The sequence below is a fragment of the Spermophilus citellus genome (genome assembly GCF_964194105.1).
Source record: "Spermophilus citellus genome assembly, chromosome: 6".
Lineage (NCBI taxonomy): Eukaryota > Metazoa > Chordata > Mammalia > Rodentia > Sciuridae > Spermophilus > Spermophilus citellus.
In genome coordinates, this window is record NC_138187.1 from 126,860,083 (window position 1) to 126,877,716 (window position 17,634).

At 51.0% G+C, this 17,634-nt stretch overlaps 1 protein-coding gene across 4 annotated transcripts in view; it reads left to right on the plus strand.

Moving 5' to 3' along the window:
- The window catches only part of LAMB3 (laminin subunit beta 3), a 37,393-nt gene that overhangs the window by 18,023 nt on the left and 1,736 nt on the right, over window positions 1-17,634 (plus strand). For all 4 annotated transcript variants that reach the window (XM_081299923.1, XM_081299922.1, XM_081299921.1 and 1 more), the window contains 16 exons: window positions 518-581; window positions 914-1,107; window positions 2,924-3,044; window positions 3,937-4,125; window positions 5,336-5,491; window positions 5,903-6,099; window positions 6,512-6,626; window positions 7,343-7,721; window positions 9,259-9,419; window positions 9,527-9,747; window positions 10,027-10,224; window positions 10,731-10,875; window positions 14,488-14,695; window positions 15,081-15,222; window positions 15,613-15,789; window positions 16,435-16,588. In XM_081299923.1, coding sequence (XP_081156049.1) covers window positions 518-581; window positions 914-1,107; window positions 2,924-3,044; window positions 3,937-4,125; window positions 5,336-5,491; window positions 5,903-6,099; window positions 6,512-6,626; window positions 7,343-7,721; window positions 9,259-9,419; window positions 9,527-9,747; window positions 10,027-10,224; window positions 10,731-10,875; window positions 14,488-14,695; window positions 15,081-15,222; window positions 15,613-15,789; window positions 16,435-16,588 — 2,821 coding nt within the window. The remainder of the gene's footprint in view (window positions 1-517; window positions 582-913; window positions 1,108-2,923; window positions 3,045-3,936; window positions 4,126-5,335; window positions 5,492-5,902; window positions 6,100-6,511; window positions 6,627-7,342; window positions 7,722-9,258; window positions 9,420-9,526; window positions 9,748-10,026; window positions 10,225-10,730; window positions 10,876-14,487; window positions 14,696-15,080; window positions 15,223-15,612; window positions 15,790-16,434; window positions 16,589-17,634) is intronic.

Genomic DNA, 17,634 nt, shown 5'->3' on the forward strand with positions numbered 1-17,634 from the left:
CTTAAAAACTTCCTGGGATATGCAAGGAAGTCACGTCCAGTGAGTGGTTTTGATTATAAATAATAAAAAAAAATTGAAATTAAGATTGTCTAGAGTGCCATGGTTACTAAGTTCATGTAGTCTTGGGTTCTGAACCCTTTCATTCATCTTATGACATTGGAAGATTAGAATCTGTTGAAACCCCATGTGTAGATCATGTATATCACAATAATTTTTGGCCCAAGAAAATCAGAAAATTCTTGAGATATCTTTATTTTTAACTGGAGAGAAGTTGTACACACACGTGCACGTGCATGCATACACACACACACACACACACACACACACACTCACTTAGTGCCCAGCAGTTATCTTGCTCATCCAGAGCAGGTGGCGGGCTCATGAGGTGGTCTCTCTCATGTTCCAGAAAAGAAGAACCTCTGATTATAAGAAGGGTGGAGCACAGAATGGAAAGGAAGGGCTCCAAGCTGGGGCATGCTATTATGCTTTGGTTCTTCCCTTTCTGCCCTCTGTATAGGTTCAACTTAACCTTATGGATTTAGCATCTGGGATTCCAGCAACTCAAAGTCAAAAAATTCAAGGTCAGTTTGGCTGCTCTTCCTGCTAGTGGGACTGTTAGTGGGGGAATGAAACAAGTTGGAACCAAGGTCATGGAAATTTCCTGTTCCCTCCTATTTTTCTGACATAATTCTTGCCTGGCTTGCCTCTTAGGGTTATTGTGTGCAGGATGCTGTGAGAAGGTGGGGGGCTGGGGAGGGTGGACCCTTGGATAATGTGAAGGCAGGACAGAGGGATGGGGCTATCAAAATACTTTTTAAAAATCTATCCTGGTCTAGGAGACTATTTGCCTCCAACTTCCTTTCTTGGTTTTTACCTTTCCCAACCTCTCCCTCCTTGTCGCTGCCCCTCTCAGAGTTGGGAGACATCACAAACTTGAGAGTCAACTTCACCAGGCTGGCCCCAATGCCCCAGAGGGGTTTCTATCCCCCCAGCGCCTACTTTGCAGTGTCCCAACTGCGTCTGCAGGGGAGCTGCTTCTGTCACGGCCACGCTGACCACTGTGCACCCAAGCCTGCAGCCCCTGAAAGTCCCTCCTCAGCTGTGCAGGTGACAGCCCAGGGTGGGGAGGGCCTGGGGAAAGGGCAGGACCGGGTAGACTAAGGGTGTTCTTGGGGCTCCTGTGACACAGAGAGGACACACAACTTAAGACTTGGGTATTTAGTATTTCAGTAATAATAAAAGTTATTTTAAGGGACTGTCATTTCCGAAATTAGACTTTTGTGGTATTTATACAGACCTGCTTTATAGCTTGAGATGGTTTTGATTTTTCGTTACTTGTAAGTGTATATGTGGCTGCCCAGGGAGAGCTTAAGGCAAAACTTCTTACCTGGGCTATTTACTGTATTTACAATGCGTAAATTGCCATTTACAACATTATTATCTAAAAACGTAAAATGACAATATTGTAAATTATCATTTTATTGGGTACTTAGGAAAAACTTGCATGGACCTCCACCATCAGGTATTCTATTTTATTATTTGATTTAAAGGTCCAGGAGGTTGCAGGGTGCCACCAGGGTAAAGGCTATCCAGTGTGAGAAACAGGGCAGGTGATTGAGTAATATTAGTATGGATGGAAAGTCTATCCCAGGCTAGCAAACGGGGTTCAGCAGGGCTGGGTATAGAAGCCCCAGTTTAACAAGCTTCCCAGGGTGTTATACTGTGAAACCAGGCCCAGGAGTGGAGGAGAGAGAGCCTTGGCTAAAGAAGCCCTTTTCTGGGGCATCGGTTTTTTTTGTCAACACATGGGGGCACAGTGTTTGTCCTGGTAGTAGAGGGACATGAAGAAATATGCAAATCAGCCCAGGGTGGGGAGGTGCAAATGGCATGGCATAGTTGCTTTGTTCTTTATTCCTGGACCAACGGCAGCCCCAAGTTGCAGAGGAGTCTAGCAGGGGCCAGCTCAGGGGATGGACCTGTGATCCATTAAGGCCCATAAGACAAATGAAAGGAACTGAAGTGGGGTGAGAGGAGATCACTACTTTTAAAAGGCACAGATGCTTGGGCCTGTCCCCTGAGATTCGAGCTGAACTGAGTCTGGGCATTGGTGTTTCCCAAAACACTCCCCAGGTGATTGTGAAGTGCAGCCAGGGTTGGAATTTATGGAACTTGAGGGACCAGGGAGGTCTCATGAAGGAGGTGCCATTCTAGCTGGAGTTACTGGGTGGGGATTTGCTGGGGAATACAGAAGAAGAGAATTCCAGACGGAAGGAAAAACATCAGAAATGGCCAAGAGATGGGGGCAAGCAGGCAGGGTATAGGGAGTGATTCAAAGCTCAGCTTGCTGTGCTGTTGGCAGGGAGCAGGGGATGAGAATGGAGCAAACGTGGTACAGGTCCTCCAATGCCAGGCTGGGGGTGTTGGGTTTAATTTGGGAGGCAATTAACACACAACAGCTATTCTATTTTTATACCTTAATGAGCCTAGTAACGATTTATCGTAAGAGTCCCATTAGCCAAACAACTTAGTCATGAATTGCTGGAATATAAATATCCAGAGAGCCCACCAGCTTCTAGAATCCCAGTTTACCCACAAGGGTGTCTGATCACCTCCTAGGTGCAGCCTTGGACTGGGCATCCTGGGGTGTCCAAGGGAAAGGAATGAGCTTGTAAAATCCTTGCTAGAGGAACAGTGAGGGTACATTCACATGTGTGTGCTCTCACACAGAACAACAGTAGGAAGGACACTGTAACTGTCACAGGAGCTGAGCAAGGGCTGGTGCATTCAGGAAGAGCATCCTGAGGGGCTGAGGTCTGGGCAGGCCCTGAGTGGTGGGCAGGAGGGTCTCACAGGAGAGGGCAGCTCCATCCCTGGGGCTCTCCTTTGTTAATTATTCTTGATGACCCATGGCTGCCTCTCCCAGGTCCATGATGTCTGTGTCTGCCAGCACAACACTGCTGGCCCCAACTGTGAACGCTGTGCCCCCTTCTATAACAACCGGCCCTGGAGACCTGCAGAGACCCAAAACCCCCATGAATGTCAAAGTAAGAACCTGGAATCACCCCCCCCTTCCCTGTAATGACTGAGTTGGTTGCTGACCCTGCTGCAACTCACTGACCTCGCGTGGGACTGAGCGAGAATCTGTTTTTTATTTTTGAAATCTAAACCAAATTGTAGTCTTGCAATTTAAGCTGTCCTGGCTCTGTGGGGGTGGAGAGAGGATTGGGTGGGATCTTCCACTGCCTCTGCCTTGTTTTCAGCCAGCCCTGGAGGGGCCAGGGCTTGGTTTCTGCTGATGACACATGGCTCTCACAGTGTCCCCAGAGCCTTCTTCCTCTGGCCCCTCCAGTTGCTTTATCCTGGGTCAAACATATCTGCTTCCCTATTGTCAGTTTTCTATATCAAATGGTCCCTTGGAGTCAGAGTCTTTGCTCATATAGCCCCAGGAAGGCCGTGACCCTGCAGGAGATTCATGGTGGCCATGGGAGAAGGCTGAGGATAGGCCATTCAAAGGGCTCTCTCTTTGCTCCAGCAAGACCACTGTTCTTGACTTCACCCCTGCCCACCATACACTTGGGAATCAGGAGGCCTGAGTCCTCATTTTTTTTTTAATATTTATTTTTTCAGTTATTGGCGGACACAACATCTTTGTTTGTATGTGGTGCTGAGGATCGAACCCGGGCCTCACGCATACCAGGAGAGCGCGCTACCGCTTGAGCCACATCCCCAGCCCCTGAGTCCTCATTTTACTTAGCTTTCTTCCTGGTTGTGTATCCCTAAGTATATTACCCAAGGCTCCTTGACCTCATCTCCCCATTTCCCTGCCCTGATGGTCTTGTAGAGTTGCTAGAGATTCTAAGGAGCTGCCTTGGCTCATGCTTGGTGGATGGCAATGGTGCTGGTCAGATATCAATTTTGGGATCCCTTTTTTTTCAGGGTGTGATTGCAATGGGCATTCAGAGACATGTCACTTCGACCCATCTGTATTTGCTGCCAGCCAAGGGGCACATGGAGGTGTGTGTGACAATTGCCGGGACCACACTGAGGGCAAGAACTGTGAGCGGTGTCAGCTGCACTATTTCCGGAACCGGCGACCAGGCGCCCCGATTCAAGAGACCTGTATTCGTGAGTAGGGGCCCCAGGGACCCAGAGTGTCATTCATCCATTATTCCCCACTTTCTCCGGTTACAGCAGGACCCATGTATGTCCCTGGGGATACAAAGGCCATTGGGGAGCACAAAGACTTGGTCATAAATCAGGACTTGTGGTGGTTCTTTTAACTTAGCTGTGTACTATTAAACAAATCATTTAACCTCAGTGGACCATCAATCAATGAGCCAATCAGTACATAGCCTTACTTTGGGTATAGAAGAGAAAAAAATAAACGTAAGCTATGGCTCCTGTGGTCTGGTAATATAAAGCATACACACAAAAGAGGAATAAAATCTCTTTGCCCATGATGTTGCCTTTCCCATGTGGCAATGTGGTTTGATACTTGTTTTTCTATTTACTCAATATCGATAACTCTTCCAAGATCATGTCTTATTTTCTCTGGTCCTAACACAATTGACTAACAAATAATCGATGCTCAAGGAATGCTTGTTGAATGAACGCATGAATGTAAGGGGCTGGAACAGTCAGAGGCGGCTAACATGCCCACAAGGGCTCAAACTGCACACAGGAGAGAGCAAACTAGACTGAGGCAGGCGGGTGGAGGCGGTTTTCATCAGCCAAGACTTTGGCAATGAAGGAGTATTTTGTTTTGAAAAGCATAATAGAGGCCAAGGAGTCTGGTAGGGGAAAGCTGGGTCACTTCCTGTTGATATTATTTGTTTATGGAAAGACTGAGACACACTTGAGTTTGACTCTTGTGTCCATCATTCACTTGCAATGTGACAATGTGACCTTTAGTAAGTTCTTTAGCATCTCAGAGCCTCAGCTTCCTTATCAGTACAATGGGGATTAGAATCCTCACATTTCAGGGTTATCAGGAGCATTATGAGACAACATGGGAGAGTGCCTGGTTTAGTGCTTGGTACATAGTAGTTGTTTGGTAAATCATGAAAACCAAAATACTGGTATAGTGTTTAACATCCTCAACTGACTTTCTACCTAGTTGATAGTTACTCTTTTATTACTCATAAGAAGCTAGGAGGGATGTATTATTGTCCCATTATACAGATGAAGAAACAGAGGTGCAGAGGGGTATAAAGTACTTGATTGAGGTTGTAAGATTAACAAATAAGATTTGAACCAGGCAATGTGGCTCCTAGAATCTGCTTTGAGCTCTCAAAATTTCTTTGTTATTATTGCCACGGCTGCTTTTGTCTCTCAGCTTGTGAGTGTGATCCGGATGGGGCAGTGCCAGGGGCTCCCTGTGACCCAGTCACCGGGCAATGTGTGTGCAAAGAACATGTGCAGGGAGAGCGCTGTGACCTTTGCAAGCCAGGCTTTACAGGACTCACCTACACCAACCCACAGGGATGCCACCGTGAGTAGGGGACCTGGCCCATGTGGTGTGGGTGGGCTGCATGGGCCCCCAGTCCAAATCTTGCGCTGCTGTCTTCAGAGGAAATCCCACTCAAGGGCAGACAGTGGGTTTGGGCTGGTAGGTCAGATTTCTTCTTTCCCAGCACACGTGTTGTTCTACTAGCCACCAGCAGGTGGCAGCACAGGCCCGGGTTGGAAGGTAGGACTGAGTCAGCCAGAGCAAGGGTGGGCCTGCCGTCCGCCAAGCTGCCAGGTGGCTGGGAAGGCATAGTGGTTGTGAGTCAGCCATGTTATCCACAGGGGACCGCCCTGCCCAGTGCTTTTTCCTGGCTGGCCTCCTCCCTGCATGTGTGTCTTCTGGGGCTGAATTTTTTTCGTGGTGTCTGCTTGAGCTCAGCCTGCCCTCCTGCAGGTTGTGACTGCAGCATCCTGGGGTCCCAGCGGGACATGCCCTGTGATGAGGAGAGTGGGCGCTGCCTGTGTCTGCCCAACGTGGTGGGTCCCAAATGTGACCAGTGCGCTCCCTACCACTGGAAGCTGGCCAGTGGCCGGGGCTGTGAGCCATGTGCCTGTGACCTGCACAACTCCCTCAGCCCCCAGTGCAACCAGGTATGAGGTGGGATGGCCCCAGGGGCTCCTCAGCAGGAAGGGGGGGTCTGCCCACCAGCATCTCTGTCTTAACTTCATGCTCCCCTTGTGGGAGTTTTGAAAGTCAGGCTGGGATGCTTCTATCCCTGTTCTTCTTGGGGGAGGCCACCAGATGTCCCTCCCTCTGTGGCTCTCAGCCTTGGGCAATGCCATATTTGCCACACCTTCTGCAGAGCAACTCTGGGCTTTGACTTTTGTGCTTGTCTGGGGGGGGGGGTCCTTTTTTTTTGCAGCGGGGGGTGGGTTGGTGCATCCTCTCTGTAGACAGCTGGTAAGCCCTTGTTACTATCTGTGGGGCAGGGGGCTGGGACATGATACCAGGGCCAGGCAGATCCTGTAAGATAGGGCCCCTGATGGTTCTTTCCCCTCTCAGTTCACAGGGCAGTGCCCCTGTCGGGAAGGGTTTAGTGGCCTCAAGTGCAGTGCTGCCGCGCTCATCCGCCAGTGTCCAGACCGGACCTATGGAGATGTGGCCACAGGATGCCGAGGTGGGAGCTAACTGCATGGTGAGACAAGCTTGTGGTGGGGTCACCCAGGTCCGTGAGGTGGTTGGACATCCTGCATTGATAGGTGTGGCGTGAGCCTGGGCAGCCCGGTGAGTGCCACACTCCTGCCACTGCTTGTCCTCCTTGCCCTTGAGTGAGGCTAACCAGAGGCCGCCCCCACGTCCACATCTCAAGAGGGTTGTCTTGCTCCCACTTCCCTTAGAACAGGCATTTGGAGAAGCAGGAGCAGGGAGGGAAGGTTGCTTCTCTCTCTGCATCATCGGAGAAAGCAAGCCCTGAGGGGGGAAGGGTGTCATTCCCAGAGTCGGCTTGATGTAGTGACAAGAGCACAGGACAGGAGTGTCCAGACCCAGTGCTGGCCTCAGTTCTGCCTCCCTGGTGACTGAGTGAGCCACTCCCCTCTGCACTCAGTTTCCTCATCAGAGGGAGGAGGCTTGTTAGCTCCTGTGCCTGAGCTGCCTCATCTATAAAAGTGGGAAGTACGGGGGGCAAACCTAGCCTATGTTTCTGTTCTAAGGAACAGTATGTGGCACCTGGGGGCTTTTGAGTAAGTTTTGCCTTTTTTCTAGCCACTGTGGACTGTTATTCTAAGTCACACAGGCGGTCCCTCAGGTCACACCTCCTCTGTAGGGCTCTCTCCACCGAACGCCTTTCTCTCCCTGACCCCAGTCTCTGACTGCCTTTTCTCCCGGCCCTAGCCTGTGACTGTGACTTCCGAGGAACAGAGAATCTGGGCTGTGACAAGGCCTCGGGCCGCTGTCTCTGCCGCCCTGGCTTGACCGGACGTCGCTGTGACCAGTGCCAGCGAGGTTACTGTGACCGCTACCCCGTGTGCGTGGGCTGCCACCCCTGCTTTCAGACCTACGACTCAGACCTCAAGGAGCAGGCTCGGCGCCTCCACAGTCTCCGCAATGCCACTGCGGGCCTGCGGCCGGGGCCAGGCCTGGATGACCGTGGCTTGGCCTCCAGGGTGCGGGATGCCAAGGCCATGATTGAGCAGATCCAAGCCATTTTGGGCAGTTCCTTGGTCACAGAGCAGGATGTGGCCCAGGTGGCCAATGCTGTCTTCTCTATCAGGTATCACTGTCCCTGCACAGCACTTGGAGAATTATGCCATATAGGTTCACATAAGGGACACGCTGGTCCTTCCTTACCTTTTTACAGCCCTTTATAGTTTACAAAACATTTTCACATGCACCCACTCTCAACTACTCTGACAGTCCTGTGAGGATAGAGTGGTGGCTGTTATTACTTCTGTTTTACAGGTGAGGAGACAGGCATTGATAAATGATGTCATAGCCACGTGGCCACTGAGGAGCAGGGCTGGACTCAGAGCACAGGCAAGGAGCCCAGGCCCAGGACTCTTTCAAGTGCTTGGCGCTGCCTGTAGGAGAGAGTCAGCTCTGGATTAGTCACCCTGGTGGAGGGCATCCTAGAGGCAGGGGTGCTAAATATAGATCCCAACTTGCTTTTGGAATAGACGCCATCCCACCCACGCCCCCCTCCCACCAGCAGAGGTGACTTCTCAGTGAGATTTGGTTCTGGAAGATTCTATAATTAGTTTATATTTCCTGAGCACCAGTGGACTGGTGGTACACAGAGATGTCCAGGCAGCAGGGAAAAGGTAGCCCAAGAGGATTGAAGGCTGAGCCTCTTTTACTCATGGAGGTGCTGAGCTTCTTCAGGGGTCTGAGCAGAGGAGCTAGAGCAAATGTTGGAAATCATTTGTGCATTCACTCCACAGATTTAAAAGCCCCTGGTGTGATCCAGGCATTACACAAGGTGTGAGGGACATTACAGTTCACAGGACATGGTCTTCACCCCCCAGAGGCTCTTGTGCAGCTGGTTGATGTGCCAACAGTGAAGAATAGTAATGTGGACATGTGATAAGAGCTAAAGCTCCCCTAACGGGTGGCTGTGGCAGGCTTTACAGGGGAGTGCCCTCTGACCTCAGTTTCTAAACTGTGCAGTATGTCCATAGGGGTTCAGAAGGCTGGGAATGCAGGTGTGGAGGGTGGGACGTGGTATTCTATGGCCGAGCAAAGCCTGAGGTGGAGGATGTGACACTTGTGGGAGGGAGTTAAGATGGGTGGACAGACAGAGGGCATGGGGAGAGAGGACCCTGAGAGTCCCATGGCGGTGAGCCTGGGGTGCATCATGAGTCCCCTTCACATGGGCATTTCCAGCCAGAAGGCGATGGGTTTGCAGCTCAGTGGGGTGGTGTGTGCTCCAGAGGAGCAGTTTGGGAGCCATAGCTCAAGTCAGACAATAAGAGGCCAGGAGGAGAGGGACAGGGTAGCACAGGCAGAGAATGGTGGTGGTGGGGGGTGGAGAATGGAGAATACTAAGGCCAGAACAGTCAAGGAAGGAGAGCATTTAACAGTCCACCTACAGAGGGATGGAGCAAGGCTGTGTCCCTGCCTCGGCTGACCCCAGCCTCTGCCCAGAAGAATTGTCTTCAGCTGGTGGATTCTCCCTTCTGTTGCTTTGCTGAGGACAACTCCCCTGTGCAGCCTGTTTCTCCTAACTCAGTGGCAGCTTTACCAAGAGGAGGTTGATTCTGGCAAGCCAAACCCCCTCCTACATTTTAGCCCATACTCTTCTCCCATCCTAGGCGGACTCTCCAGGACCTGCAGTTGGATCTTCCCCTGCTGGAGGAGATGTTGTCCCTCCCAGGAGACTTGGACAGTCTGGACAGAAGCTTCAATCACCTCCTTGTTACGTATCAGAACAAGAGGGAACAGTTTGAAAAAATAAGCAATGTTGATCTTTCAGGTGAGAAGAGAGGGACCCAGACAACCCGCCTCTCCCCATCTGCTCCTTCCCATCTCTCCAGGCCTCCTGTGCCATGGACAGCTCTCTCCCCTCCCCTCGTTCCACAGGAGTCATCCGGATGCTGACCGCAGCCTATGAGCGGTCATCGCAGGCTGCTCGGCAGATCTCGGACAGCTCCAGCTTGCTGCACCGGCTCAGGGAGGACCGCAGACGAGCAGAGGGGCTGGACAGGCTGGTGGGAAGAGGTGAAGGTGATGGTAGCCCCGATCTGGCATCCGTGCAGCTGGAGATGGCCTCCTTGCCTGATCTGACACCTACTATCAATAAGGTGACTTAGGGAATGGGAGTCCCTCTTCTTGGAACCTCCACCCTAGCTTATCACACAGGGACGACGGCCACATCCCCACATTTCCCATTAGGGCAAACCTGCCCCATTGAGAACCTGCTCACCCATCCTGACCCTCATGCCCCTCACTGTGTACTCAGGCGTTGCCAAGGAAACACGTTTCTGATGCCGGTTGTCATGGGGATGTCTGACTGTTTGTTTCCTGGTGTGGGGTGGGGATGGTTGTCGAGAAGCCTCTTTGACACCCCCATCTCTCCACAGCTCTGTGGCGGCTCCAGGCAGACGGCTTGCACCCCAGGAGCGTGTCCTGGTGAACTGTGTCCCCAGGATAATGGCACTCTCTGTGGCTCCCACTGCAGGGGTGCCCGCCCTAGGGCTGGAGGGGCCTTCCGGATGGCAGGGCAGGTGGCTGAGCAGCTCCGGGGTTTCAACTCCCAGCTTCAGCAGACCAGGCAGATGGTAGGTACAGCAGGAGGGAGGTGGGCACAGGTAGGAGGGGGCAGAGAGGAAGGAGCTCTGCAGGCAATCCAGAACTTTCTTTTTCCTTTTCCTTTTTTTTTTTTTTTTTTGGTACTAGGGATTGAACCCAGGGGCACTTAACCACTAAGCCACATCCCCAGCCCTTTTTTATATTTTGTTTAGAGACATGGTCTCACTAAGTATCTTTAGGGCCAGAATTCCCATTTTAAAGTCAGAGACTAAAGCCCAGAAATATTAGGTGATTTTGTTAAGGTTCCACAGCAAACATGACATAGAGTTGGAACCAATGTTTCTGATGTTTTTTTTTTTTTTTTTTTTTTTTAAACCCAACATCCATATTGTGTCTTCTGGGGCCAAACTTGGTTGGTTACAGATGCTTTGTAGATAGGTCCTGAGGTCGAGGATGATCCATGGAATCCTTGGGGGCTGCTGAGAGGCGCCATGGAGTCCTGGCCCCTTCTAACGCATGCATGGTGTGTCAACAGATTACGGCAGCTGAGGAAGCTGCCTCACAGGTCCAATCAGATGCTCAGCGCCTAAAGACCCAGGTGAGCACCAGTCACTCCCAGATGGAGGAAGACATTGGACGCACACGGTTCCTCATCCAGCAGGTCCGGGACTTCCTCACGGGTGAGCTGGCTTCAGTCTCCCCTCAGCTGGTGTCCAGCTCCTGCCTTTCCCTTATTCCCATTCTCATTCAACAATCTCCGGTCTCCTTCCCTGCCTCCATGGCCTCCAGCACCCTGGCCCAGGACCCTGTCACTCATCTGGCCTCTCCAGCGACTTCTCTGCCTGTTCCCTGTGTGTGATCCATTCCCAATAGCATGGTCTGAGACACCTTTGAAAAATATGTCAGATGGCTTCCCACTCTTGCTTTATATCCTTCAAAGGCTTCACCTTGTTCCTTGATAAACTCCCAGCTCCTCTCTTGGCTCACATTCTGGCTCTTGTCCATCTCCTGGATGTGACCTTGCACTCCTCCTTCCTTCACTCACTGGATACCCTTTTCTCTTTGCCTTCCTGGGATGCTCTTTCCAAGGTGGCTGTTTCTCATCTTCTAGGTCTCAGTTTCAGCATCATCTCTGCAGAGGAGCCTTCCCTGACCACCCTGCCTGTGGTCAGCCCCCTGCTCCCCATTCCCCATACCTTCACCCTGCTATTTAGGCTCTGCTTATGAAGTTCATTTGTCTGTAAATATGTCATGTGTCTCCTCACTAGACTGCAGACTCCAAAAGGGCAGGGATGGTTGGCTATCTGGTCTATGGCTGTATCACCATACCTACCATAAGGCTAGATACAGAATGCACCCAAACTGATGAACGTGATCTCTTCCCTGCTGTCCTGGAGAGTGGGACAGGGCTGTGCAATACAAAGATCCTTGGACAGGACTCAGGAGACTTATGTGACTTTGGAAATGTTGCTTTTTCTATTTGCCCCATCTTTCGCTTGCAAATGGAAATGGTAGTATTTCACAAGTTTATTCTGAGGATCAAATAACTGATGTAAAATGTGCTTTGAAAAATTAAAGGTGCCTCCGGAATGTGAGTTGATATTATTAGATTTCTGGTCTCTGCCAGGAAATTTGCTGGCTGGGAGCCCAGTTAATATGAGCTGAAGGTTTGGTGTAATGACAGTGGCTCTTCTTGCTACTATTGCAGTGTTTTTGCCCCAAATAGGCCACAGCTCTCTCCTGAGTGCAGATGGCAGGTCAGAGAGAGGCAGGAAGGATCCACGGAAATCCTATGACTTGCTTGAAGCCATAAGGCCCACGGGGCGGGGTGGGGGGGAATGTTACTAGGGATGCAGGGAGATGGTACCCAGCAAAGAAGCATGAAGGGGCAGGCCGAGGTTTGGGGCTCAGACTCACAAATAAGGGAAACTTGCCCTTATGTAGGCTAAGAGGCCACTCATCTTGAATGAACCACGGCCAGGACCCAGGCCAGGAGGTGAGATGAAGCTGGAATTCCCAGGCTGGCATAAGCCGGCAGGGAACAACCAGTCCCTTTTTGTCCTCTCAGTTATGCTGTGTCTCAGGTCAAGTCCTACGATGGGTCCAGAGGCAGAGAGAAGGAAAATTCTTACAGTTATCAAAGTGGTGGGTTCTAGCTTCAGAGAACTCTTACAGGAGGCGGGTGCTAGCTGCTGTTGGTATACAGGGTCACAGCATGGGAGGGAGAGTGGCAGGTCTATGGAGGAGGGAGGTGACATCATTTTTCTTCACTAGTTCTTCAAATGGAATTGAAAAAATTAATAGGTAGAGTTCATTCCTAAGTACCGGGTACTGTTTTAAGGGCTTTGCATTGATTATATTATTTAATTCTAGCTACATGAGCTAAGTACTATTATTACTTTATTTTGCATATAATGAATCTAGGCACAGAGAGGTTATGCAACCTGTCTAGGAACATCCAACTTGGAGGTGGTGTGGGTAGGATTCAAGCCCATTGTTCTCACTCAGTTGTGCACATCTACATTGTTGCATTATGGGATGGACATACACACTCACTTTCGCTTTTGCTAATGTTTTCCCTCTCTCTGGATTGTCTACCTTCCCTTGTCTCCCCTTACCTGGATAAGTCCTGCTCATCCTCTAAGAGTTCTCTCAGGAAAGAACTCCAGTCTCCAGAAAGCCTCCCTGGTCCTCTAGCCTGGGTGAGGCACACCTCTACCCTCATTGGTTTTGCTTCCTTATTTATCAACATGTCTCTCCCACTAGATCCCAAGCTCCATAAAGGCAGGGACTGAGGCTAATTTGATTTGCAGTCTCAACTCCTCATGTGCTGTTGTGCAGAGCAGGAAATATTGACTAGGGCCCACTCCAAGCCTCAGAAGGCCAGGAACTGAGTGTGGTGCAGCTGCAGCCTGGGTGAAGTTTTGCAGAATACATGAAGCACCAGAGCTGGTAGGGGCTATGTTCAGCGAGGGAGGCTTTGCTGGGAGGATGAGGATTAAGCCTTATTTGGAGAGGACTCTGGGTTAGAGGAGAGGTTGATGTCAGTATGGTCAGGGTCCTGGTGCATCTTGCAATGGAATAAATCCAGTTAAACCCAACTGCAGTTATGCCCTGGGCTCCTATGTCAAGCTGCCGCCAGCTGGCCCTAGGGACATGGCAGTGAATAGGACTAGCTTCCACCTTCCAAGAATGTCCTTCCACCTGGCGTGAGAGGGGTCTGGGGAAGAGACTCGTGTAGCCAGCTGGTGAGGAAACCTGGCAGGTGTGGAGCAAGGCTGGGCCCAGGGCCACAGAGGAGTTCAGGCCCAGGCCAAACCTTCTGGTGGGTGGGGCCTCCTGGACACTTCCATTCAGGTAAAATCTGTAAAAGCTAATAGGAAGATGTCATCTCTGTACTTCTGACCTCACTCTCTGACTCAGAGTTGGTTAAAAACTCTTGCTAATTGTCACATCACAACTTCAGAATGTGGACCAATAGTCCTATTTCCGAGATTAGGAAACTGAGCACAGAGAAGTCACGTGACTTGTTGTGAGGTTGTGAGGTTGCTTGAATGGATAACGGGAAGCCTAGATCTGGAAGTCATTCATCTACCCCACAAACATCAAGGACCTCCACGTGTAGGCACTGTGCCAGGGTCTGGGGAAGAGCTGTGGGCAAAAGCCAGTCCCTGTTCTCATGGAGCTTACCTTTTCGTGGGGAGAGAGACAAAACACCAGGTAAATGAGTTCAGCATTTGCACACGGGTGGTAAGCACTGGAGAGGAAGATAAGGCAGAAAAAGAGGATGAGAAGTCTGGCTCTAGTGTGGATGGAAGTCCATGACTGGCTTCTGAGAAGGTGACATTCCAGCAAAGAGTGCTAATCCTTATTTGCCTTTGAGCACTTCTTTGGGAGGGGGGCTGGGAAGCAGTCTCATGGCCAAGGAAGCAGCTCCGGTCCCTGACTGCTCCCCTCAGTTTGGGGCTGATTGCAGCAGACATTGCTCAGTACCAGCTGTCGGGCGCACCTCCTCCTCCTCCTCCCAGCCTGCAGCTTCCTGTGGCACCAGACACTTAGTTGCCACAGCTGTGCTGACACGCCTCCTCCCCACAGCACAGAACACAGGACAATCATCCTACAGCATCTCTGGAAATTCCTAGAGAATGGGCGCCTGAGTTTGCTTGAGAGTGGGCAGTATTTCTCCCACATCAGAAGGGCCACAGAGGCATTGTCTATGGTGCTGTTTAAGAGGCTGCTGATCCTTGGGGAGGTGAGTGGCCTCCCCAGTCTGATGGATGGCTGTCTTCCAGACCCTGATATGGATGCAGCCACCATCCAGGAGGTCAGCGAGGCTGTGCTGGCTCTGTGGCTGCCCACGGACTCGGCTACAGTCCTGCAGAAGATGAACGAGATCCAGGCCATCGCAGCCAGGCTCCCCAACGTGGACCTGGTGCTGTCTCAGACCAAGCAGGACATTACGCGGGCCCGCAGGCTCCAGACTGAGGCTGAGCAGGCCAGGTAGGGCCTTGGGCCCTGAGTTTCTCCCTACCCAGGTTGTCCCCCAACCCTGTTTCTGGAAGAGAGGAACAGAGGTCCAGGACACAGGGGGCGCTGCCTACTGTGGTGGGGATAGTTGAGTGATATGAAAAGTCCAGGTTTCACTTCACTTACTGGACCCTGTCTTCCATAAAAGAAACGGCCAAGGGGATGTCTTGGGTATAACACATACTCACTATCCCCTCTTGGTGGGGTCCCAGGAGGGAAGAGCTACAGAGCTAATATTGTCCCTGGTCTTTGTCTCAGCTGGAAAGGGTGTTCTCTCAGGCTGGTGCGTGAGTTAAACTACACATTTATCATTCACTGTTCACTCTTTCTCTCTCTGCTCTTCCTTCCTGTTCCTTAGGAGCCGAGCTCACGCAGTGGAAGGCCAGGTAGAGGATGTGGTTGGAAACCTGCGGCAGGGCACGGTGGCATTGCAGGAGGCCCAGGACACCATGCAAGGCACCAGCCGCTCCCTTAAACTCATCCAGGACAGGGTCGTTGAGGTGAGGCCTTATAGATTCTTCTCCCCCATTTTAGAATGAATAGACAGATTTAGGCATAAGGTATAGAAGATGCTAGAAGGTGACCTTGTTGACCAAGCTGGAGGTCTTGAGAAGGCTGGTTTACAAGCCTCAAGTCTGGTTTTGAGCTCTTGGCCAGGATGTAGAAAAGGCAGGGGTGGACCCTAAGGCAGGGGTGGGGTTGGCTGAGCTGGAGAAGGAGGAGGCCTGGATATCATGGACAGGCAGGGGCTGAGGGAGAGCCATTGTGATGTCCTGGTTGAACAGACTTTTCCCTGTCTGTAAAGTGGGAGAAAAGATGGCAGAAGCATGCTGTTGGCTGCCTGTAAGAGTCACTAAAAACTTCCAGATTTTCTCCCTTTTTCCACAAAGGTTCAGCAGGTCCTGGGACCAGCAGAAAGGCTGGTGATGGGCATGAGGGAGCAGCTGGGTGACTTCCGAGCACGGATGGAGGAGCTCCACCGCCAGGCCCGGCAGCAGAGGGCACAGGCAGCCCAGGCCCAGCAGCTTGCAGAGGGTGCCAGCCAGCGGGCACTGAGTGCCCAGGAGGTACAGAGAGGGCAAGTTAGCCCAACAAAACATAGCCAGTGAAGGGCTTCAGGATTAACTCAAATTTAGCCTCCACTGCTTCTGTGTAACTGGAGTGGGAATGCTGAAGATGATCCAGTTCAGTTGAGACATCTGGAGCTGTCTACAGATGAGGCGGTCACTCGCCCCTGCCCAAAGCTCATCTATAAAGCAGGTTTCTTACTGTGTTATCTGGAGCTTGTCTCCTTAATCCCTGGCCTGGACACTCAGCTTAGACCAATGATCTGGGCTCCATCCCTATCAGAGAAGATTGAAGAGCTTCTCCCAGTGTCTCAAGTGCTTCTCCCAAGGTTGGGAATGTTGGCATGTGCAATCCTGGGATGTGACCAAGTTGCTTTTAAATGGCACCTTAATATAAACCTATGATTATGTGTTTGGCATTATGCTTAAAGTGAGATGGGGGGTGTGTGACAGGAGCGAGAGATGGAGGGAGGGGCATGCAGAATTTTAAGACATAATCTGGGGCACAGTGGTTTTAGAGGTGAAATATGTGCATGGGGGATAGTAGGAGGCACCTCATCACTGTGTGTTGATTCGGATGATGTCAAATGCTTTAGCTACAGCCCTTTGATGATGGTGATACTGAGGTGGTTCTACTTTTTTCAGGACTTTGAGAGAATAAAGCGAAAGTATGCTGGGTTGAAGGACCGTTTGAGTCGGAGTCCCATGCTGGGTGAGCAGGGCAGTCGGATCCTGACTGTCAAGACAGAGGCAGAGGAACTGTTTGAGGAGACCATGGAGATGATGGACAGGATGCAAGGTGAGGGGCATGGACTGCTGGGAATCCCTGAAGGCTGGCCCCCTCCCAGGGCTGCTGAGGTCCACTCTGGTTGGAGCAGCAGTGCTAAGGGAGTGAGGCCAATCAGGGTTAGCATGTGTGACAGGGCTGTGGGGAATCAGGAGTGCTCACATTGACTTGGCCTGCCCCGAAGAAGCTTGCACTCCAGATGAGGCCATTTTCCCTGTCATGTGAACGGTACCCCAAACTGTGTTTAATAGCCTGAGGTGGCCTGTGAAAGGGACATGACTAATGAGTTCTAGGAGACCAATTACTTCTGAGAGAAATGCTCAGTGGAGGTGAGAAGGGGGTGAGAAGGAACAAGGCATGTCTTGAGGATGGGACAGGAATCCGCCAACAGGAGAGGAGGTTGACCAGGACCTGTGGGAGAGGCATAGCATGGCTCCACGTGGCTGGCCTCCAACCCAGATGAAGAGGGTAGACTTGGCCCTGCATGTGGCAGGGAACAATCCAGAGGTTCTGAATATGGCAGAGACATCATGATAATAGCTTTTAAAAGGGTTCTGAGCTTTCCTCAGAAAGAGGAATAAGGAATCTAGAAGCCACTCATTCTCTAAGTTGTGATGGTGGGTGGCTTCACTATGCTGGTGTGTTCAGTGAATGCTTCACAGTTTCTCTGAATTTTGGCAAAAACCTCAGTGGGTAGCCAAGTGGACACCATAGAGAAGGTTGGATTGGTGGGTTCAAAATGAAGAAATGGGAGGCTGTGGCCACCCACCTATAAAGGGCCAGGAGCTGAACTCAAGGAAGGAACCAGAGCCTGGGTCAGTGCTTTTCCTGGCCTTGCCCATCAATGCTCTGTAGGAAGATAAAGAATTTATTTGTCAAATGTGTGTATGACAGAGAGTTAATACACCAGGCAATTGCAAAAGATGAAAAAGATGGGATTAAACCAACAGGATGAAATTAAGTAAGGATAAACCTTCCCTCTGGCCTTTGTGGGCCTAGACCACAAGTACAGCTTAGGAGAGACCTGGCTTCTCAGTGGTTCATGTCACAAATTGTTA